The sequence below is a fragment of the Arvicola amphibius genome, chromosome 14 (genome assembly GCF_903992535.2).
Source record: "Arvicola amphibius chromosome 14, mArvAmp1.2, whole genome shotgun sequence".
NCBI lineage: Eukaryota > Metazoa > Chordata > Mammalia > Rodentia > Cricetidae > Arvicola > Arvicola amphibius.
Genome location: NC_052060.1, coordinates 17,863,598 through 17,887,174, shown reverse-complemented (window position 1 = coordinate 17,887,174; position 23,577 = coordinate 17,863,598). Strand labels below are relative to the sequence as shown.

Here is a 23,577-nt window from a genome sequence, read left to right as displayed (position 1 = left end):
TCTTTAATAAAGAAACTGCCTTGGCCCATTTAATAGACCAGCCCTTCCTGAGGTGGGTGGAGTAGACAGAACAGGAAGAAGGAAGTGAGGTAGATGGCTCAGACAATTGCCCCGCCTCTCCTCTCAGAGACAATTGCCATGCCTCGCCTCTCTGGGGCAGATGACATGCCTCTCCTCTCTGAGACAGGCGCGATGAAACTCCCGCCCAAGATGGACGTACGCTATAATCTTTCCGATAAGGCACCACTTCGTAGTGCTACACAGATATTAGATATGGGTTAATCAAGATGTGAGTAAGAGGCTGGAACTAATGGGCCAGGCAGTGTTTAAATGAATGCAGTTTATGTGCAGGTCTTGATGGATATCCACTTAGAGGTATGGGTGCAGGAAGGTTATGGCAAGATTAGGCCAAGACATTATATGTAGGACACCCAGGGTAGATTTGTTGGGCTGGGGAGAAGACATGGATGGGTAGTATCAGGGAAACTCACAGGGCTAAACCCTGAAGGAAGCGGGGGAGGGGTTGGTTAGGTGAAGAGGTCAGGAACAATGCCTGATTTTAAAAGTCAGCAAATCCTTAAAGTGTCAATAAAATGGCATAAATTTAGAAAAATTGAGAAAATGTTAAGTTTACACCTCAGGGGCTTATTATAAATAGTGACTGATGTACAAGAAAAAAGAGCCTTGGAACCCTTGTAAAAGCTGTTCATGGTCACTCTAGTGCTGGAAGAGGGGTGGTCAGCATAGGATACACTGAGTTACAGGCAACATGTAAACAACAAGACCCGGTCTCAAAACTACTAAATATAAAAACAAAAGTGAAAAGAAATAGAGGGAGTCGTGGTGGGGACACAACTGAAATCCCAGCTCTTTTGCCGTTTCTGTTGGTAACTGTAATTTTTTTCCTATCAAGATAAGATCTTGCTATGTAGACCAGACTGCCCTGGACCACAGAGAGATCTGCCTACCATTACCAACATATAAATATTAAAGTTATATGACATAAAGAAAGATAATATGGCTTTTGGTTAAGCAAAGAAACAGACAGTATAAATAGGTTCAGTCATTGAAGATAATTGTTTTGTTTTGTTTTGTTTTTCGAGACAGGGTTTCTCTGTGGCTTTGAAGCCTGTCCTGGAAATAGTTCTTGTAGACTAAGTTGGCCTCAAACTCACAGAGATCCACCTGCCTGTGCCTCCTGAGTGCTAGGATTAAAGGCATGTGCCACCACTGTTCTGCTTCATTGTAGATAATTGCAAATCTCAATAGAAATAGTAAAATCCAAATACAATATAGGCAAAAATCCAACCAAACAAAACCCACCATGAACAGCAATATAAACGGAAAATAGTTATATCTTTTATTTATGAGGAAAATGCCAGCTAAATCTAAGACCAGATAGCACTGCAGAACTATTCAAAACATCTCAAGTTAAAAAATGTCAGTGTCATCAAAGGCATTTGAGGATACAGAGAAACTTGGTAGCTGTGGAAATATAAAATGGTATCATCGCACCATTCAGGAAAACTCTGGCAATTTAAAATAAAACTAAATATGCACGTGTTATGTCATCTAGTACTCAGTGTTGGGTATTTTATTTTTTTAAAAAATTAAAGTTGACATTGACACAAAACCTTGTTGTCAATAAGAGCTGGAAATTGAGAATAACCTAAGTATATTCTCCAATGACAAGAGTTCTATATTTCAAATGTTGTCAAACATTTATACACATGAAATAAAATACCGAAGAATTAAAAACACACATACATGGGAATGTGTAAACTAGATAAGATTATATTGTCATTGGCAATTTCTTAATTCTAATATTTTACCACACTGTGGTGATTTGAAAAACGGCTCTCACAGGGGGGTCATTGCAAATAGCACTATTGAAGATGTGATACTGGTAGAGTAGATGTGGTCTTATTGGAGGAATTGTGTCACTGTGTAGATGGGCTTTCAGGTCTCATTCATGCTCAACCCACACCCAGTGTCTTAGACCACATCTTGTTGTCTGTGAGTCATGATGTAAGAATTTTCATCTCCTTCTCTAGCACCATGTCTGCGTACATGCTGCTTGCTCCCCACTATGATGATAATGGACTAAACCTATAAATTAAAGAGAGCCACCACAATCAAATGTTTTCCTTTATAAAAGTTGTCATGGTCACAATGTCTCTTCACAATAAAAACAAAACAAAACAAAACAAACAATAAAAAAACTTTAAGACACATAGTTAAACAAAAAAATTACAACTGGGATGCCTATTCTCCTGCAACCTCAGCAGAACTCTGAAACATAGCTTGTTCCAATACTGAGGGGACTTAAGGGGTGAGTAAACAGCTGCATGGCCAGATGCCCCACTCTCTAGGAACTCTCCAGTGGGACAAACGCAGGGGCCCTTCCCCAACTCCCTTGGCCTTTTTAGTAAGCCAGCAGGAAGTTTCTTGCGACTAGGCTCCCCCAAAACCCAAACCCATACACTGGACCCCCCCAAACTACTAACCACAACTCACCTAAAAGCTGACAGCTTGCTATAATACTGAGGGGACCAAGAGCTTGCTACAACACTGAGGGGATTAAGAAAGAGTACCAAGAGAGCAACCCAGGAGAAGAGACCAAGAGAGCAGTTGTATAGAGAAACCTCAGAGGCTTTCTGAGACAGACATTGACAGTATAGAGTACACCAAGAAAAACCCCCCAAATACACAGACAGCCACAGCAAGGATTGGACCAAGATGCAAAGACACTGCTGGCCTCATTTGAAGGAAGAGATGGGTAGGCACCAATGCAAGAATTCATTCAACAACCTAAAAGGCAACATGGTAACACCAGAACCCACCAGTCACACAACAGCAAAACTTGATCATCCTAACCCAGAAGAAGTAGAAGAAAATGACTTTAAACATAACTTTATGGAAATGATGGAGACCTTTAAAGAGGAAATGAAAACCTCCCTTAGGAAATGGAAGAGAAGACAAACAAAAAAATTTGGAAGAAATTAATAAATCCCTCAAAGAACTGGCCTTGTCCTATAGCCACACTGATGATTATCTTGCTTATTACCATAGAACCTTCATCTGGTGATGGATGGAGATAGAGACAGAGACCCACATTGGAGCACTGGACTGAGCTCCCAAGGTCCTGATGAGGAGCAGAAGGAGGGAGAACATGAGCAAGAAAGTCAGGACCATGAGGGGTGCATTCACCCACTGAGACGGTGGGACAGATCTAACGGGAGATCACCAAGGCCAGTTGGAATGGGACTGATGGAACATGTGATCAAACTGGACTCTTTGAATGTGGCTGACAGTGAAGGCTGACTGAGAAGCCAAGGACAATGGCGATGGGCTTTGATTCTACGGGATGGACGGGCTCTGTGTGAGCCTTGTCAGTTTGGATGCTCACCTTCCTGGACCTGGGGGGAGTTGGGAGGACCTTGGACTTCCCATAGTGTAGGGAACCCTGAGGCTCTTTGGCCTGGACAGGGAGGGAGTAGAGTATGGGTGGAGGGGAGAGGAGGGAAGGGGGAGGAAGGGAGGAGATGGAAATTTTTAATAAAAATAAAATAAAAAAAAACAAAAACAAACAAAAAAAGAAACACAAGAAATTCAAGAAAAAATAAACAAGTAAAGGAAACAGTTTAAGACTTGACGACTGAAATAGAGGTAATAAAGAAAATACAAACCGAGGGAATTATGGATATGGAAAATCTGGGTAAATGAACAGGCACTACAGAGACAAATATAACCAACAGCATACAAGAGAGAGAAGAAATAATCTCAGGCGCTGAAGATACTACAGAGGAAATAGACTCACTGGTCAAAGAAAACATTAAATCCAACAAATTCTTAACATAAAACACTCAGGAAATCTGGGACACTAAGAAAAGACCAAACCTAAGAATAATTGAAGTAGAAGGAGAAGAACTCCAGCTCAAAGGCACAGAAAATATATTCAACAAAATTATATAAGAAAACTTTTGCAACCTGAAGAAGCCTAGCCCTATGAAGGTACAAGAAGCTTAACACCATCAAATAAACTGTATAAAAAAATCAACTTGCCATATAATAATCAAAACATAAAACATACAGAACAAAGAAGGAGTATTAAGAGATGCAAATTAAAAAGGTCAAGTAGCACATAAAGGTAGACTTATCAGAATTACACCCAACTTCTCAATGGACACCATGAAAGCCAGCCACAGAAGAAGCAAGATGTGACTGCCTCGCTGAATAAGGTACCAAGCCACGTGGTTAGCATAAACAAGAATAGGCTAATATAAGTTATAGAAGTTAATAAGAAGCCTGAGCTAATGGGCCAATCCATTTATAATTAATGTAGACTGCTGTGTGATTTCTTTGGGACTTAACGATTGAGGGAACAGGGCAGGACAGAAAACCTCAGTTAGCACTCAACTGAAGAATGGATAGAGAAAAGTGTAGCACATTTATACATTAGAGTACTACCCAGCAGTAAAAAAAAAAAATAATGACATCTTGAATTTTATAAGCAAATTGATGGAATTAGAAAACACTATCCTGAGTGAGGTAACCCAGATCCCAAAAAATGAATATGGTATGTACTCATTCATAAGTGGATACTAACTATAAACGAAGGACATTGAGTTTATAGTTCATGATCCTAGAGAACCTAAGTAATAAGGTGAACCCAAAGAAAAATGTATACAGAACCACCTGGAACTTGGAAACAGACACGATCATGTGACAAAATTGGAAGCATGGGGTGGGGGATAGAAGGAAGGGTAGAAGAGGAAAAGGAGGGGAGAAAGGGAGGGGTGAGGAGAAATTGAAGGAATGGGAGAGTCAAGATGGAGAAAGGGCAGATATGAGAGCAAGGAAAGATATATCTTGATTGAGGGAGCCATTATAGGGTTAGCAAGAAACCTGGCTCTAGAAAAATTCCCAGAAATCCACAAGATGACCCCAGCTAAGACCCTAAGCAATAGAGAAAGTGCCCACAATGGCCTTGCCCTGTAGTCAGACTGATGATTATCTTAAGTATCACCATAGAACCTTTGTTCAACAACAGATGGAAACAGAAACAGAGACCCACATTGGAGCACTAGACTGAACTCCCAAGGTAAGTTGAAGATTGGAAGAAATGAGAATATGAGCAAAGAGGTCAAGACCATAAAGGAATCATCCACTGAAACAGTTTTCCTGAGCTAATGGGAGCTCACCAACTCCAGCAGGACCAGGAAGGAACAATTTATAGCACCAAACTTGTCCCTCTCAATGTGGTTGACAGTTGTATGGCTGGGGCAGACTGAGAGACCACTGGCAGTGGCATTGGGATTTATCTCTACTTCATGTACTGGCTTTTGGGGATCCTATTCTCTTTGGATGGATACCTTGCTCAGCCTAGATATAGTAGGGAGGGCCTTGGACCTTCCACAAAGCAAAGCGCTTTACCCTCTCTTAGGATTAGATGGGGTGGAGTGAGAGGGAATTTGGACGAAATTGGAGGGGAGAAAATGGGAATTTGGATTGGTTTTTTTAAAAAAAATCTAATAAATTTTAAAAAATTACAAATGGGAAAAAACTAGATAAAAGTAAACAGGATTTTACACTGCTTGGCAACTTTCTACAGTGTACACAATTATTTGAAAACAAAAGTTTAAAATAAAGGAAAACACAAAAGAATAAAGTAAAAGCCACCTTCACCTTTTAATTAGTAACTATTCTCATTTTTTAGGGATAGATTCCAAGATCTCCACTGGATATCTGAAAACAGTTCTGAGACTTATATATACTGTTATATACTATGTACACAAATTTACAGCCTCTGCTACTTAAAGCCATGCACCTTAGCTACAACTTTTTGTTTGAAGTAAAAGCAAAACTAGCAAGATTTCTTTTACAATATTGTGAATAGACTTATTCCTACTAACATCACCATATCATTTTTTCTTTCCGTATTAAGTCATGAACATTCATGTTGTTACATAAAGGATTTAATTTGTGGCTTTTCTTTTTAACATATCTAAATTAATACCACTATTGCATTTGTGGTTTTGAGCCACATCCAGTAAAGAAAGGGCTCCTCAACCACAAGGATTGCATTTGACAAACAGGACATCCACTAAAGGTAAAATATACAGTATGATTCAGGAACAAGGGGATGATTTATATGCTAGGTGAGATGATACAAGACTTCATCAAGTAGCTCAAACTAGTAAAACAAAACTTACCAACTGTGGAATTCGGTTCTAGAACTGCATTTGAATTTCCCAAGTCTTTGCTACAATTTTGTCTTCATATTTACTTCCCTCAACATTTTACCACTGTTATTGATCTCTAGTAGTTTGCTTCTACTCAGATTCCTCTTTAGATCAATGTTTTCTGTTCTTTTACGTCTTGCATTTTTTAAAACGTTGTGTCAGATATTTTCTACAAATGACAGAAGTATAAAAAAGACCAATTATTACCTCCAGGAACAGTACGCCCTTCCATTGTCAGGATTCAATGTGTGGTGGTCAGAAGCAATCTGACTGCAGTTGCAGAGGAGTTGGCCTCCTGCTAGAGATGGACTCACCTTATCCTGTTATGACTACTATGGGCTTCTCTGACTACCATTTTATTCCTATGGACTTCCTTTGTGCACTGGGGAGACTCATGGAATCTTTGTGGTTTTCAGGTGACCTGTCAGTTTTCTAAACAATAGATTTCTCTGTTCATCGTATCAGGACTGCAAATTTTAGGATACCTGGGGGATTTTCTGTGTATTCCACTGGTGTTTTTAAGTACCGCAGGACATTTTTATTTTCATTTTCTCTTTTCTTCTCAAGTCAGTTAACAAGCCTTAGGTTTGAAACAGGTGCTTAAAGAACCTTAACAGACAAGCATGGTAGTACAAGCCAATAATCCTATCACTTGGGAGACTATGGAAACCCTGGGTTTGAGTCTAGCCTAGGCTACACCATGAGTTTAAGAATAAGCTGGAACACACACAGACTCTGTCTCAAAAAAGTCTCAGATTTTTTTCTTTGTTTTAGGTCTGCTCTATATTATGTCCTTCATAATAAATCAGGATACCCTGCAAAGAGGCAAAATGTACATGATAAAAGTTCCATGGTACTTATAGGGCAATATTTCCTGACCTTTCAGTTTGTAGTAAGCCTGTACCGTTCACTGTAGAAGAGATAAGAAAAGTATCTATTTATACATTGATGAAATATCTATAAGACACCATTCCAGAAATATACAAGGCCTTATTATAAATATTAATGTCCTAAATAATATTAAATCTCGAGTTTGATCAAAAGGAAATTTGCTAAGAAGGGGAAAAATGGTCTTCCCTAGAGAAGAGCACATTTACTGGTTATCCTATACCAAATGGTCAGCTCTGAAAAGACACATAAAAATAATATTATACAAACAGAGCAAGTTATACATACAGATTTATACTTATGCACACACACATACACATGTATATGTGCACACACGCACATACTCAGGCTTATAAAGCAATGGGGAAATGTCATAAATCTGAAAGAAAGCATAGAAGGGTATATGGCATGGTCTGAAATGATGAAGGGGAAGGGAGAAATGATACAATTACATAACATAAAAAAGTTTTTTAAAAAAGTAAAGCAGCTTAGGTTACAGTGTTCCCAACAATATTCAACAGACACAAAACACAATGAAAGAGAATCCCAGATTTTTAAATTCTAAATATAAAATACATTAACATTTCTATAGTACAATCCCATGCCTACATAAAATTGAGATAGCTACAGACTATAGTCTGTGTATCCAAGACAAAAAAAAAAAATAAGAATTTTCACTCTCAATACCTGCCAAGTTTAGTACTTTAAGATTTCCTAATTGAAAAGCTAAACACCTGAAATCCCCCACAAACAAAAAGAGGGGGAGGGGGATAAAAGAAAAATATTTTATCTGTTAATCCATAATTATATTTGTTAATACTAGCAGGGAGGATATGCTGAGGAAGAGAGCCACTTTCTAACATCACTTCAGCCTTAAGGTTAGGAAAGGATACCCCACATCTCTCTCGGTTAGGAAACGATGCCCCACATCTCTCTTGGTTAGGAAATGAGGTCCCACTTCTCTCTTGGTTAGGAAACGATACCCCACATCTCTCTTGGTTAGGAAAAAATACCCCACATCTCTCATGGTTAGGAAACGATGCCCCACATCTCTCTTGGTTAGGAAACGATGCCCCACATCTCTCATGGTTAGGAAACGATGCCCCACTTCTCTCTTGGTTAGGAAAAAATACCCCACATCTCTCCTGGTTAGGAAAGGATACCCCACATCTCTCTTGGTTAGGAAAAAATACCCCACATTTCTCTTGGTTAGGAAACGATACCCCACATCTCTCTTGGCTAGGAAACGATGCCCCACATCTCTCTTGGTTAGGAAACGATACCCCACATCTCTCTTGGCTAGGAAATGATGCCCCACATCTCTCTTGGTTAGGAAACGATACCCCACTTCTCTCTTGGTTAGGAAACGATGCCCCACATCTCTCTTGGTTAGGAAACGATACCCCACATCTCTCTTGGTTAGGAAACGATACCCTACATCTCTCTTGGCTAGGAAACGATGCCCCACATCTCTCTTGGTTAGGAAAGGATACCCCACTTCTCTCTTGGTTAGGAAACGATGCCCCACATCTCTCTTGGTTAGGAAACGATGCTCTACATCTCTCTTGGTTAGGAAACGATACCCTACATCTCTTGGTTAGGAAACGATGCCCCACATCTCTCTTGGTTAGGAAACGATGCCCCACATCTCTCTTGGTTAGGAAACGATACCCCACATCTCTCTTGGTTAGGAAACAATACCCTACATCTCTCTTGGTTAGGAAAGGATACCCCACATCTCTCTTGGTTAGGAAACAATACCCTACATCTCTCTTGGTTAGGAAAGGATACCCCACATCTCTCTTGGTTAGGAAACAATACCCGTATCTCTCTTGGTTCATAATTCCTTTTTTAAACCTACTCATATTTTCAATCTTTGTTACTTCAAAGGGTAAATGTTAACTAGTAGAATTTAAATACTATCAAACTAGGAACAATTCACCTTAGAACAATTTCTTGCCTGAACTGTCTCTCTAAGGGTAATAGTCTGAGAAGGGGTAATTCTAACAAGCCTATGTTTTTCTCTTTGCCTTCCCCACATTTACCCTCATGAATTTTCACTCCATCATCATACCAAGGAAACTTCATAACCTGACTTGGTAGTAGAGAGAAACCACAGGAAAAGACACTTTCCATGTGTGGTTACAATATGGTTTTTCATTAATAGCTTTTCATGATTTCTGTGCAATTTGTTCTAGTAGTAGCAACAGTCAATCAATCAATGTTTACTGAAATGTCTCCCTTGTTCACTGTTGCTTGGCACAGGCAAATACTCCATTTCTCTATTAGTCTAAGAAATTTCTTCAAAAATAGTTACTTGTTTTTGTACTTAACAACTTATAATTGAAGTCTACAGTTCCACCGCATAAACAGTTTCCTTAATACATTTAAAACTTTTCCTCACCATCTTTTCTTCTGGTCTCACTACCATCTCTTCTAAAAATATAAACCATGTGATTTTTTACAAACCAGTTAGACTATAGGCATTTTCTAGCTCAACTATTTTCTCCCTTTTAATCTTAATGGGGATCTAGAAACTGTCCTTTAACCATACAAAGATCTAAATAAAAACTTTACAAACATTTGCATGACAGGAGAAAAAAGTTCAAATATTACTTTTATCATATAGTTAGGTTTTAATTTTGGATTTTGGTCTCTTCTTCAGATCTATATTCTAAAAAGATCAAATTCCAGTAAAAAGGCTAATTATCTACTCAAAACTACTTTTACTAGTAATGAAATTTTCTATAAATGAAAAGCAAAGAAGCTCCTAGCTGTAGTGTAGAGTAACTTTTATTTGTTATTAATCCTATCTACTTTTGTCTACAGACATTTCAATCTTATTTAGGAACATCAATAATTTAATGTCTATTTTCACATTTATGTATTGTGCATGTGCATACACATATGGAGGTCAGAGAATAATTGGCAGGAGTCTTTTCTTTCCCTTATGTGGGTCCCACATATTAAATTCAGGTTGTCATCAGTTATTAACCTTTACTTTTATAAAGAACAAGATGGTAGCATACTTGCAACAAATATCTATTTCACTGTTAATTAAAAGTACAATCTCAAAGACCAGATCTATGAAATTATTGCAAGCATGTATGATAGATATGTTAGTACTCATGTATCCAGAATCAAATAAATACCCACTGATTTTTTTGTGCAAAATTTAAGCCATCTAAGAACTCAGAAGAACTCAGACCAGCTCCTATTCACAGGCGGGGATTCCACAACAACAACGATGACACATTTTTAAGCACTATAAGAAATGTATTGATAAATTAAATACAATCAGTTTCAAACCCTGATTCTAAGTGTCTGCTAATCAATGCTGATTATTATGGGTCATAGAAAATGTCTCTCATAAAAGTGCTCCAAACAAAAGATGGTTTTAAAATGACTTACAAAATATTTAAGGTCAGTTATACAAACAAGTTGGTGTATTTCAATCTGTTTTTCTTCAATAAAGTAGCAAACACTACAATGGTATTATCCTTTGGTTTTATTTTCTGAGATTAAAAAGTCTAGGCATAAATATTTTTAGATAATCTTACTGACATCCTTTAAGAAAACTGATCAGATAGATTATTACACGTCTCTTGATTATTATCGTTCATTAATGTCACTGTCAGCCTTGATTAACTGATTCAAATTTTCAGAGCATAATAAGCAACTTTTCTGCATCTTTCTCAAATCCCTGAGAATCATAATTATCACAGAAGTATTTTATCCCTTCATTAAAAGTCTCTGGAAAGCAGTGGTGTTCTTTCATTGGTAACAGGACAAGGAGCAGTGTCATAGAGGGTTAATCCATGTAAATTGGCTTCCACCCGTAAAGTAATTTTCTGGAACAGAAAAAAAATTATATAGAGAAGTTTGGTCCTTATCAGAGTATCATTTCATGCTTCAAAGACTTCCTTATGCACTGAGATAAAAACTAATCTAATGGGGAACAAGAAATCATGGCCACAGGCATCATCATCCTGAGCACCAAGAGAAACCAGAAAATCACTTTCTTGCCTCAGTAAGTTTCCTGTTTTGCTTTCATAGTTTTTTGTAAAACTATGTGTTAGGCCTGGGCCCAAGTGAATGCACACAGATTACAGAAGTCTAGCAAAAATTCTTCAGATATGCGTTGTAAGTCCATTATCCAAGCTGAAATCTGCTTGCAACACACTACTTCCTCAAACCCAGCAATAATTTCACCATAAGTTACTCTTCTTGTATCACTGTCTCTCAAGCCAAGTTTTAAACAGCTAATTTTCAAAAAGGACAGGGAATCTGCCAATGAAATATTCTGGCATTCCACATGAAGTCCTACTGAATGAAACTGAAACTATTTTCTTACCTGGAAATCACGAATGTAAGTCAGGAAAAATCCAAAGAAGGAAAATGACATAGACCATTCTGCTGCAGTAGTGACCATGTGAAGCACATACCCCTGAGTCAGAGAGGGAAAACAAGGTAGTTCTGTAATGTTTTATTCAAAGAATCTATAGTATTTCTCAAATTAAGCAACATCAAATTCTTATAGCCTAATCTTCCTTCGATAATCAACCTTTGAGTTTTGAGAATTGCAGTACCTATTTGGAATACACTTCCTAAACCATGCTAGATGTCTGAGTTTCACTGAGAACAAATGTTAATTTTCACTAAATAACCAAGACAAAACAGAGTCCACACTGTACAACCGAGGAGTTACTTCTTTCCCTTGAGCCATAAGACTCATAAATCAACATACGCGATCCTTACACTTAGGAGGCTAAGGGAAGATCACAAATTTAAAGTCAGCCAGACCACAGAGAGAAATTAAAATATAACCCTCCAAAACAAGAAAACAAGTTGTGCCTAGCTTGTACAAGACCCTTGTTTGACCTCCAACACCATAAATCTTTAAAAAGTATAAATGGAGGGAGCCTGGGGAAATGCTCAGTTGGTAGTGCTTGTTGTGCCAACATGAGGATCTTCATTCTATCTCCAGAACCACACAAAAAAGCCAGCGTAATGGTCCATGCTTCTGACCCTAGAACTGGGAGGTTGAACCAGGCAGCTTGCTGGAGCGTGGTGGCCAAACAGCATGGCAACATCAGCAAACTCTAGGGCAGTGAGAGATTCTGTCTCAAAAAACAAGCAGAATGACACCCAAGACTATCCTCTCGCTTTCAGATGTACGTGTTATACATGCACATGCACATTTAGAGTGTGCATGAGTGTACCTGTATCTTTATAAAATTCATAAACTCACATTAGGAAAATTTCAAGAATACTCACTATAAACTTTCATAAGATCTTATTTTAGAGTTTGTACACTAACTTGTAACTTATGATATAGTGTGGAGAGGGCTCAACAGTTAAGAGTAAGCTGCTCTTCCAGAAGAACCAAGTTTGGTTCCCAGCTCCCATGTTGGGCAGTTCATATTTGCATGAAAATATAGCCCCAAGGAATCCAATGCCCTGTTATGCCCTGTGCAGGCATCCATGCATACAGATACACATACACACATAAATATAAATTTAAAATTAATCCTTAAAAAATTACACACACACTTTCTATATTATTTTATATTAACATTTTATATTAAGCTCTTACTTTGTCCTCAGGGTTCCAGTGTAGTTTCTGTACTATATCAGCACCAAAATCACTACTGTACAAAATTGATGAGCAAGTCAGCACTATAAAAAAGTCAAGGAAGAATCTCAGAGGGCTGAAGGTTTAAATTTGTAAATCCTAACCATAAACAAAACAAAACAAAAACCACTTTTAAGGCTAGCTTACACATTTGTTGCTATGGTCTAATTCTATTTCTCTAAAGATTTAGTGTCACATGGCAGTATAAAAACTAAAGATCTACTCACGGGGCCCTCAAAAAATGGTTTACATCATCATAGCCTTTCCTTTTTGACCAAAAACTAGCAGCTCCACCATAAATTTTCACTGAATAATTTTCTATCATAAGCATACTAACTCTTCCTTGATTTCTCTGAAGTATGACTACACCAAACATTATTTTTGTTCCTGGTCAATTACTTAATTTCAGTCTGAATTTCATGTACAACTGCACAACATTCTTTAGCTTAGCGTGACTTTAAAGGGACGGGGGAGGTGCTGGAGTAATGCCTCACCAGTTAAAAGCACATGTTGCTCTTGCAGAGGACCAAGATTTGACTCCCAGCACCCACATTATTATGTCACAACCATCCATAAGCTCAACTCCACAGTATCTGACACGCTCTTCTGATACTAGTGACTACCAGGTAAAAATATTAAAATTAACAAACTGGTACTTACATTGTACCTATTTTACTCCCTTGTTTTATTCTCCTATTGTCTTTGAATGGTAAACCACACTTTATAACAAAGGATACTGCTTAGTGCACTTACTCCACACCAGATAACCAACAGTAGTCTGATCCAGAAGACTTGTTTGCTGTGAATTTTAGGTTGCATTTGGTAGGAAAGGATGGTTTGAACAAACATGTATAATGAACCCATACTAAAGGCAAGCACAGCTCCACATACATGTGCAACAAATAGTGTTGATTTCTGAGAAGCAGAAAAAAGTCCGTCAGTCAACCGGAGGAACTCAGACACATCAACAATATATCATTTTAAAGCACAAGCCAGATAATTCAATAGCGCATTCACTGAGTGGAGAAGCTCTGCAGATCGCAAAATCACTTCCCGAAGTACTGGAAGATTATAGTGAAACCAGATGAAGCAATGAAACAAATGTTACCAACAATGAAAATGGTAACAAGTATCTATGTGTTCTTTTTATAACTTATTTAACAGTTTTATTAGGTTCTATTAAGTGTCAAATATTTTTAAAAGTCATTAATATGTAAATGAATGAAAAAGACACTCAGCCCTCACAGTTTATGTTCTAGTGAAGGTACACAAAAATAATAAACTTCAGAAATAAAGGCATTCCACAGTAAGGTACAAAATGGTAATAATAGAAAAAAGCAAATAGGTTAAAAGCAAAGAGCTAGGGCTCTCAGGCTATGGGAGTTTAAATTCAAACGTAATTTAAGGCCTTCATGGCACTAGTTTGTTACTGATTATGCCACAGGGATTACTATAAATTACAATGTCTTCCCCTTATTTACTTACATTCAATTTCTAACATCAAATTTCCCATCTGTTTAAAAGTGACAATTGTCATAATATCAAATTTCTACAATCAAATTTTGGTTGAATCACTGTTTTTTGGTTTTTTAGTTGGCTGTGCTTGTACTTCCTTTGATAGAAAAGGCACGTCCAATACTGGCACAGAAGGAGCATAATGACTAAGAAACAAAGGAAGGACAGGGTTCAGTTGAATATTATATACACCCTGTTCAAAGGCATTCAATTTATATGAAATTGTATTTTCAAATATAACATTCTAATAATTGTCGGGCTTCCCCTTGAATATAAGCAATCATATGATAAAAGATCTTTTCCCCAACTTTTTTAGTACCTTCAGCGTTTCTCAAAAAGTTCCAAAATAATTAAAGAGAGCTGGCATGCACGAAGTAGTGTGCTGGGTGATGGAGTTCTATGGGGCACAAACCACAGCACTAATAATAAAAGAGAAATATACTAACAAATAAATAGGGAACTATTTCAACTGCCAATGAAAAAGAAATTAGACCCCAGTAAGAAGTTTAAAGGATGAGCTTTCCAAGACTGGAGAATACAAAGAGAAAACCCAGAACACATTGCAGTAGGACCCAACAAAACGACTTTCTAGGAAAGCGGGATCCATACTGAGGCCTAGGTTAGGTCTGAGGTTCGTAGCATACTCAAATACTTATGTAAAGGAGTTAAATAAAACTGCTTTATTCAAGGAACAACAACAAAATGGGACAGCATGGTATACAGTGGCAACGTTAAGAACACAGTGATACAAAAATGAGGGTAGAGAACCTGACTAGAGAGGACCTTGGATCAGATTAAATATCTGAGTTTATTAAACTATTTTTTCTTAATGTAAATTCTTTGGAGCTTTTAAGCAAGGCAACAGAAATTCCCCCCCCCCCCCCTTTTTTAATGGAGATTGACTAAAGTAAGAGTGAATACAGATAAGCAATTCTTTCAAAGGGAACTGGCAGGAAAGGAAGGAGAAATGAAAACAATGAGAAGCAGGAGCATTTAAAAGGGAAATCAGTAAGACATCATTCAAAACAATGCTACCCTCTCCTCCAAGCACCCTGCTCCTAAAAGAAATTTTAAGAGTGATAAAAGGTGGGTGATAATGTTCACCACTTTAAGTGGCAAAACCTTACATCAGGAAGAAGAGGAACACGGGGATATTTAGGTGAGGAAGCCAGGAGTAAGGGTCAGAATGTTCAAGGTGTCCCTAGATGAAGGAGGAGGTATAGGCAAAAGAGAGTGATCTGATAAAGAGCTCAACTTTTCATTTTACCATAGACATCCAAGCATTTTGGGAAAACACCCATGCTTTGTTAAAAAAAAAAAAATACCTGGAAATTTGCCACAAGACAGAGTCCTAAACAACTCAGTATTCCAAATACAAGGCCAGCTTTGTTGAATTTGATGATAAGGTTCTCTTCAGGATTCAGTGCATGAACTTGTTTGTAACGAACATACATGGTAGCAATACCTGGGAATTTGAAAAACAATGAAGTAATGAGTAACCAGGGTAAGAAAATGCCAGAGAAGAGTTCACAAAGCTGAACTACTATCCAGAATCACAGATCGTCCTTTGAACATTAACTTGAAAGGAGAACAAAAAACATCTGTAGATGTTAAAGAACTTTTATAGACACACTATAGAACGACTTGACTCTCTGGTTGCCTGAACAAGCCCTCTGCCTTCCCTGGGTCTCATATCTACAACTACTTAGTATAAAACTTAGAAGTTTGATGTACTCTGGAAAAATTCCTTCATGATATTCTTATTATATTAAACCCATAATATTTTTAGGATCAGCATCAAAATCAACAGCAAAATGCAGATGGGATGTGCATAGGTAGAACAAAGGGCTTTCCTCCTCATTCCAGTCATCAATTACACAAGAAAATAGAGCCTGCTTTTCATGCTCAAGGAAGGGCCAAATCAAACTTTCCGCTGCAGAGTTATTACCAAATAACTCAGGAGTATAATAAACATGACAGATACATGGTTTGTAGATACGTTTCTGAAAAGTATAAAGAGAAAACATATATTTATATTTTTTCTAACTTCTATTTTTTCGATATTCTTTTACTTTTATTTACTTATTTAATGTGTATGTGTGTGTAATCATTAGACAGCTTTTGGGAGCTGGTTCTTTCCACCCCCCGCCCAGGTAGGTTCTGGAGATGGAACTCAAAGTCGTCATGTTCAGTAGCAAGTACCTTTATCTCCTGAGCCATCTTGCCAGTGCTAATTTCTTTTCTTATACAAACAAACATGTATTTAATTGACAGATGAAATTATTTTACATGACAATATTTGATTATAAAATATTTTACTAAATTAACAAAAATCTGGCTCACAAAAGAGCCTGAATATAATTAACTACAGTGCCATTAGAATATTAATCAAAAGTGAAAACATAATTCCATCTCTACTCTTAAACTTTTATTCACAAAAGAATTTAGTTGTGCTCAGTTTTACCCACAGTTCTTGATTTAACACGAGATGTTCAAGAAATCTTCACTGGCTGGTGGTGGCACACGCCTTTAATCCCAGCACTTGAGGGGCAGAGGCAGGTGGATCTCAGTGAGTTCCAGGCCGGTCTAGTCTACAAAGTGAGTTCCAGAACAGCCAGAGCTATTACACAGAGAAACTCTGTCTCGAAAAATCATAAAAAAGAAAAAAAAAGGCCCTAAGGGATGTTTTGCTGTGTTTGGAACCTCTGTTTAGATAAGAAGTCAAATAACCATATAAATATTCCTTCAAAGTGTATTTCTATAATTAGACATTTCTACCTGTGGGTTTTTTTTTTTCTTGTTAGGCAGCAAGGTTTACTACTATATAACCAAAAGTTTTCCTTCTTTTTTAGGAACATAGTTATAATCCATAATTTAGTAGTAACACATTCTCAAGTATAACTAGAAAATAAGCAGCGATGTAAGTTTAAAGAAGAAAACAGCAATTTGACTATTCATTTGAGTGTTAAAACCACTCCTACTTCCATTACTTACCTAAAACTGCAGCAATATTTAGCATTACTCCAAAGAGGCATCTTTCTGGAGGTACTGTACCAGTATCACTGAAAGACAAAGTATGAAGGCTTCATACACTAATATCCTACCATATGTAACAAGGGCTATTTCAAAACGTTGTATCCTTTAAAAGCCCCTGAACTTGACTCATATATTTATAAGGAGAACATAATTTCAGTTTATAAATATCTGCCTTCCCCTTTTCTATCAGCTCAGATTTTTTCATTTCCATACAGATGTATATTTCCATATAGAAACCATTTTTAAAAAAAAAAAAAAAGCTTATCCTTCGTATGCTAAATGTACATTCTGCAATTATCCAAAATTAGGAACATAAATATATCAATTTATCAGCTTCACCGAAATGTTCTGTAAGCAGCACTGGCCCTTTCATAGCTCTTGTCTCTTTGTATCTGCTGTTGATTGTCTGTACTTCAATTAATACCTGTTTATTAACTGACCATTAAAAATACTAATTAAACACCATTCGTCAGTTATTGTCTTATAGTTAGGGCTTCTACTGCTGTGAAGAGACACAATGACCATGACACCTCTTAAAAAGAAAACCATTTAATTGGGGCTGGCTTACAGGTTCAGAGATTCAGTGTATTATCATCATGGTGGGAAGCATGGCAGCATGCAGGCAGATATGGTGTTGGAGAAGGAGCCAAGAGTTTAGCATCTGGATCAGCAGGCAGCAGGAAAAGAGAGCGGCTGGAGTTGGCTTGAGCCCAAAGTCCACCCTGGTGACATACATCCTCCAACAGGGCCACACCACTTAATAGTGCCGCTCTCTATGGGCCTATGGGGGCCATTTTCATTTAAACCACCACAGTTATCATTTCTGGGACAAGAGTAGAGAGGATAACGAATTTGCCAAAACCTCCACCCTCATGGAACTCACGTTCAGGACCCACTTTGAGCATCTTCTTACTTTTAAACTTGGACCAGTAGACCATGACTGACAACACTTTACCCAGGATTCTCAAAACCACTTATTATACCATATTTCAAAAGATCTTTTTGATTCCTATCCTCCAGGGCACTGTGGACTACTACACAGACCAAGATAGAAAACAAACCATTTAAAAACTGTAAATTTTTCAATATCTCCTTAACACTACTTTTTTCATCTGCTAATTGAAGCTACTCATTCATTCCCAGTTTTGCTGGATCAATACACAGATGAAATAAAATGCAGACAATGCAGGTAAACTGTCCAGCAGAGTAGAGACATACAATAAGCATTATTGCCTTTCCTTTCCCTTAAAACTACTACAAAGATCAAAAAGACCAAGTTGTTAGTCTTGACATAAAGCATTTCAGATTACACAATTGTTGGTTACTGCCCTGATACAAGGGCCACTACTGCACCTTTAGGGCTATCTCTGCCATGTTGGTCATTGCTGGAGTTTGTAGGCATCATGACTGAATAGGACCACTGATTGCTCTTCTCCTTTTGCAGTTTGCATAGCACATTCTAGTACTATGAAAGTAGTCCTCAGGGAGGAGGCTGCCAGATCAGATTCAGCTTGAATTCTGAGTCCTGTGTCTAAAGTACATGGGTCTTCACCATGGGGAATTACCTTTACATTCTGTGAGGCAAGCAAGAGCAACAGCAATAGTTTGTACTCTTTGGAGAACTGCTTGGACTCTCCTGACCAACAACATTGTTAGAAGGAAGGTTCTCATGCCTCATATTTGGGTTTATGTGAGGTAGTCTATGGCTGTTGCAGGGAGTATTCTATCACTCCAAATGGTAATTTTTATTTAAACTATATTTAGTACACACATACACACTATACATATATATGGACATATACATATATGTTTATACATACATACAATATGCAAGTTCAGATAAACATAAAGTAGTATGATTCCCTCTGGCTTTTTCTAACACCTACAGTGTTATTTATTCTTACTCTCCTTCTCTGTATTGCTCCCATACCCCTATCTTTCCCCCCTTTCCTGTTTCACAGGACCTGTATCTTGCTCTAGAGCTCCCTCCCTCCCTCCATAGTCCCTTTTTACTTTCTCGGTTTCTGCAACTGCTCCAGGATACATACTCATCTGAACATTGGGAGCTAGGAACTGCAGATGAGAGAGCACATGCAACATTTTTTTCTGGGTCAGGATTACTTAACAATACAGCCTTTTCTAGCTTGATCCATTTACCTGAACATTTCATAATTTCATTTGTCAGCTTAATAGTATTTTATAGTGTATTTGTACTATGTTTCCACTATTCATTTGTCATCTGAAGGGCATTTAGTTTGCTTCCATTTCCTAGCTATTTTGGATAGACTATTAATGACCGTGTCTGAGCAAGTATCTGTGGAGCAGGATGTCAAATCGTTTGAGCAATATGCCAATTTATTTTTAGCTTTGTAAGAATTCTATGCATTGATTTCCAGAGTGGCTCCATCAGTTTGAAATCCCATCTACAGTAAATGAGGGTTCTCCTTTCTCCACATCCTTGCTAGCATTTGTCAGTTGATCTTAGCCATTTGGACTGGTGTATGATGACATCTCAAAGGAGTTTAAATTTGCATTCTCTAATTGCTAAGGATGTGAAGAAGTTTTTGAAATATTTCTTAGTCACTTTTATTTCTTTTGAATTCTGTTCAGATCTATCACATCAGTAGCCTATTTTTCATTGGAAAATGTTCTTGGTTCTTTATTTTTCTAGTTCTTTGCCTGGTTTGGATATTAATCCTCAAACAGCTGTATGACTGGTGAAGACTCTGTCCCACTGTGTGCTCCTCTTCTCTGGACTGCTTCCTTTGCCGAACAGCGCAATGTCTGGCACCCCATCTGAAGCACACTACATAGAAACTCACTTTATGTCCTTTAGGATTATAACTGTTTGGAAAGCACCTACAAACCAAAAGGAAATCCTTTTGTGGAATATTTAGCTTAACTTAGTTATAGATCATGCAAAAGAAATGAGCCTAAGTGGAGAATAGGTACCACAATTAAAATAACATAGCATTTCAGAAAGAGCTCAGGGTAATACAGAGCTTATCATCTGAAAAACAAAAGCAGGAGATGGGGTGGGATGGGAGAGCGAGTGTCCAGAGAACTTGGAAAGATCACAGACAAGACCAACAGAGAATTGACACTCAAAAGACACTCATTAGCTCCTAAGTTACAGAAAGCTCTGAAAGCAAGAAGACAAGTTTTCAGAGGGGAAATAAAAAATGCTGACAAAAAAAAAATCCGCACTTGCAGAGTTACAAGGATTCCGTCTGGCACCTTCAGCTATGTGTTTCTCTAACACAAGTGTGATTGCCAAATTATTACTAGAAATGAACATTTGAAATCATAAAAATCGTGGGTTTTATAAACATCTCTAAGTGCACCCAACTTGTGTATGATTTTTGTGTGTTACCTCCATTATAGAAACCACAGCCAAATGGTACCCTTCTGAAGGACACTTATTTTCCAAAGCATAAGAACTTGACCATTTTAATGGCTCAAATGAACCTTCTTGTTTATATTTTTTTTAAAGTTTGCTGTTTTCTGTGTTAGAAAGGTTATCTATCAGAAATAAATGAGGAAATGAAACAATTGCAACAAACACAGGATAAAAAGTACTATTCAGACAAAGGTTAAAAAAAAAAGCAATTGATTCAAAGTCTCTAAGATGATGTTTCAAAGGCTTCAGCTGTTCCAGGTGGAATCATTTAGATAAAAACACAACAGCCCACTGAGCTGTACTTAGGGATGGTGTTTTCACCACCCTCAACCCCATTTAATTCCTTCAGCTCTTCCTCTCTCCCTATTTAATTCACCTTTTTCTTATGAAAATATTTTTAAACTGTAGTATCTTAGAAACCATTCACAACTACTACTTTTCTCACAGTCTCTTTGTGCATAAACGTGTCTAGCTGTGTCACAGTCTTTACTCTCTCATCTATCCAGCAATACCACAGAGAAATATACCTACATTTTATACAGTATGTAAAGTTATGAAATGGGGTCTTTATTATCAGATTATTTCTAAAAGCCAGAGGGGGCATGTTAAACATCTTAATTTTTTTTTTTACATCTTAATACTTTTAAATGTGAAAATTACAGAGAAAAACAACAATATCAATAAAAAAACAAAAACAAAACAACAACAAAAAAATCAAAACAAAAACCTATTACCAGTAAGAAAAAGGGAAAGAAGAAAAGGGAGAAAGAATTTTTTTTTATTTTTTATTTATTAGTTTTGTTTTGGTTTTTTTTTTTTTTTTTTTTTTTTTGGTTTTTTGAGACAGGGTTTCTCTGTAGCTTTGGAGCCTATCCTGGAATTCGCTCTGTAGATCAGGCTGGCCTCGAACTCACAGAGATCCACCTGCCTCTGCCTCCTGAGTGATGAGTTTAAAGGGGTGTACCACCACTGCCTGGCTGAAATAATTTTTTTTTTTAAAAAACATGGACGACAAAACAAACTCTGGAAGGCAAGCTACCAAATCACAGGTCACTCCAGAGATGGGGACTTCAGGAGTGAAGAAGGAACTTCCACTTCAGTTTTCAAAAGTTTCTCATTTTGAATTTATTTGTGTGTGTCTGTGTGTGTGTGTGTTTGTGTGTGTGCGCGCGTGCCAGAAGAAGGCATCAAGTCCCCTGAGACTGGAGTGGCAGGCAGCTGGGAGCTACTCTATGTGGACACTGGGAACCAAACATGGGTCCGCTGTAACAGCAAGCAATTTTAATGACCAAGTCAGCCTTAGTTAACTTCCTGCTTATGAGCAACATCACCTTGTTAAATCTGCTGCAATAATTGCTTGCATTTTAAAAAGATGGGATGAGGGGCGCTAAAAGGCAGCACAGCTGTTAACTGGCTGCTCTGACAAAGAACCTGGGCTCAGTCTCCAGCACTCACATGGCTGCTTACCACCCTCTGTAACTCCGGTTCCAAGGGCTTGAGCGCTTACCTGGCTGGCACCAAGCATGTATGTGGTACACATACATTTCAGGATAAACACTCATAAGAATAAAATTTAAAAGTGATTATGAACAGTACATGCAACACCCATAATTATTAGTAGTTTTGAAATGTCAAAAATATAACATTGATAAAATATTCTTTCAGAAATATCTCACCAGCAGGTCATGAAGAGTAAGAACTTCATGGAGTAAAACCGCAGACGAGTCTTGTGTCTATCACTGAATGAGTTGTATATCATTGAGCAAATACATACTACCCAGGAACTTTGCTTCTCTGATATAGCTATTAAATGTGCTCAAAGTTTAGTCTACAGGGAAGCATTATGAGTAGCTTAAAGTTGGACCCTTTAAGATGTAAGGCCCAGTAAGAGGTCTTTAGGTCACTGGATGTACACACTTAAAGGGAATCACAAAGCTCTGACCTCCTTTCTGCTTGCTTTTGCTTTCAGGTCATAAGGCGAGTGCTTTTGTTCACTATGTACTACTGCCATGACATTTGCCTTGCCCAGGCAACTGTGAGACAAAGCAACCCTTTTCTCCTTAAACTGTTTTTCTCATATATATATATATATATATATATATATATATATATATATATTAATTACAGTAACAGAGGATGACTACAGAGCCTCTCTTCTTAAATGAGGATAAATTTCTCTACATCACGTGGATGGTATAAGAATTCGACTCCCTAAGGCATGAAGAGTACTCAGAACATTATCTTGTCCCACAACTAATCAATAAATACTTGCCAGTATTACTATATTTTTCCCAATATCACTATGTTTGCAACATCTTTTAACTTTTAAGAGGAAAGTAATTATAGTTCTAGTTTCTGAGGCAAGTTCAAGCACATATTTAAAAGACAACTCACTAAGAGATTAGAATTTATTAACTGACTCAGCCCACTGTTCTCATATTTCTCCATTACATAGAGAGAACCAAATGCAAGTTCTATTTTATGTTCCCTTTGCTACAATGGCAGCATGAAAATTTGAATTTTCAAATGAAAATTGAAAGGCAAGATTCAATGTAAACTACGAAACAGACTCTCCATGGTCTGGGAAAGCAGCTTGGTGCTGAGGCACTTACCTAGACTGTGTTCCCATCCCAGTCCTGAAGGATGGCCAGGGCCACCTACCTGATGTAAGGCAATGCAGGATCAACATGGTGGAGTGTTATTGCAGTGATGTATGAGAAGATAAAGGTAGCAAATGTCCAAATTACAAGTGCTGATGGCAGGAAACTGAGGCCTTGCTGAAACCACCACATTTCAGACAGACTGTCTGCAAAAAAAAAAAAAAGACAAATGAGAAACAGTAATGGATGAGTTTTTCC

At 37.6% G+C, this 23,577-nt stretch overlaps 2 protein-coding genes across 5 annotated transcripts in view; both read right to left on the bottom strand.

The window, feature by feature from the left end:
• Dram2 (DNA damage regulated autophagy modulator 2) overlaps positions 1-23,577 on the bottom strand; it is a 108,952-nt gene that overhangs the window by 75,741 nt on the left and 9,634 nt on the right. For 3 of the 4 annotated variants that reach the window (XM_038311045.2, XM_038311044.2, XM_038311043.2), the window contains 7 exons: positions 23,381-23,525; positions 17,278-17,345; positions 15,609-15,748; positions 13,506-13,683; positions 12,730-12,812; positions 11,488-11,580; positions 10,624-10,984 (listed from right to left, as the gene is read on the bottom strand). In XM_038311045.2, the coding sequence (XP_038166973.1) occupies positions 10,877-10,984; positions 11,488-11,580; positions 12,730-12,812; positions 13,506-13,683; positions 15,609-15,748; positions 17,278-17,345; positions 23,381-23,511 (801 nt within the window). In that variant the 5' untranslated portion in view covers positions 23,512-23,525 and the 3' untranslated portion in view covers positions 10,624-10,876. Of the gene's footprint in view, positions 1-10,623; positions 10,985-11,487; positions 11,581-12,729; positions 12,813-13,505; positions 13,684-15,608; positions 15,749-17,277; positions 17,346-23,380; positions 23,526-23,577 lie in introns of those variants that run through there. The other variant, XM_038311046.1, reaches the window with a different exon arrangement.
• Positions 7,412-10,481, bottom strand: LOC119800779. Its single transcript, XM_038311042.2, has 2 exons — positions 8,932-10,481; positions 7,412-8,871 (listed from the first exon to the last, which is right to left on the bottom strand). The coding sequence occupies exons 1-2, from the start codon at positions 8,996-8,998 to the stop codon at positions 7,838-7,840; spliced, it is 1,101 nt and encodes a 366-aa protein (XP_038166970.1). The 5' UTR covers positions 8,999-10,481; the 3' UTR covers positions 7,412-7,837.

Coding starts and splice junctions, on each gene's coding strand:
- LOC119800779 (XM_038311042.2), bottom strand. CDS start 8,998: ATGAGTAGGTTTAAAAAAGGAATTATGAACCAAGAGAGATACGGGTAT. Junction 8,872..8,931: donor TTGTTTCCTAACCAAGAGAG/ATGTGGGGTATC, acceptor TAACCAAGAGAG/ATGTGGGGTATCCTTTCCTA.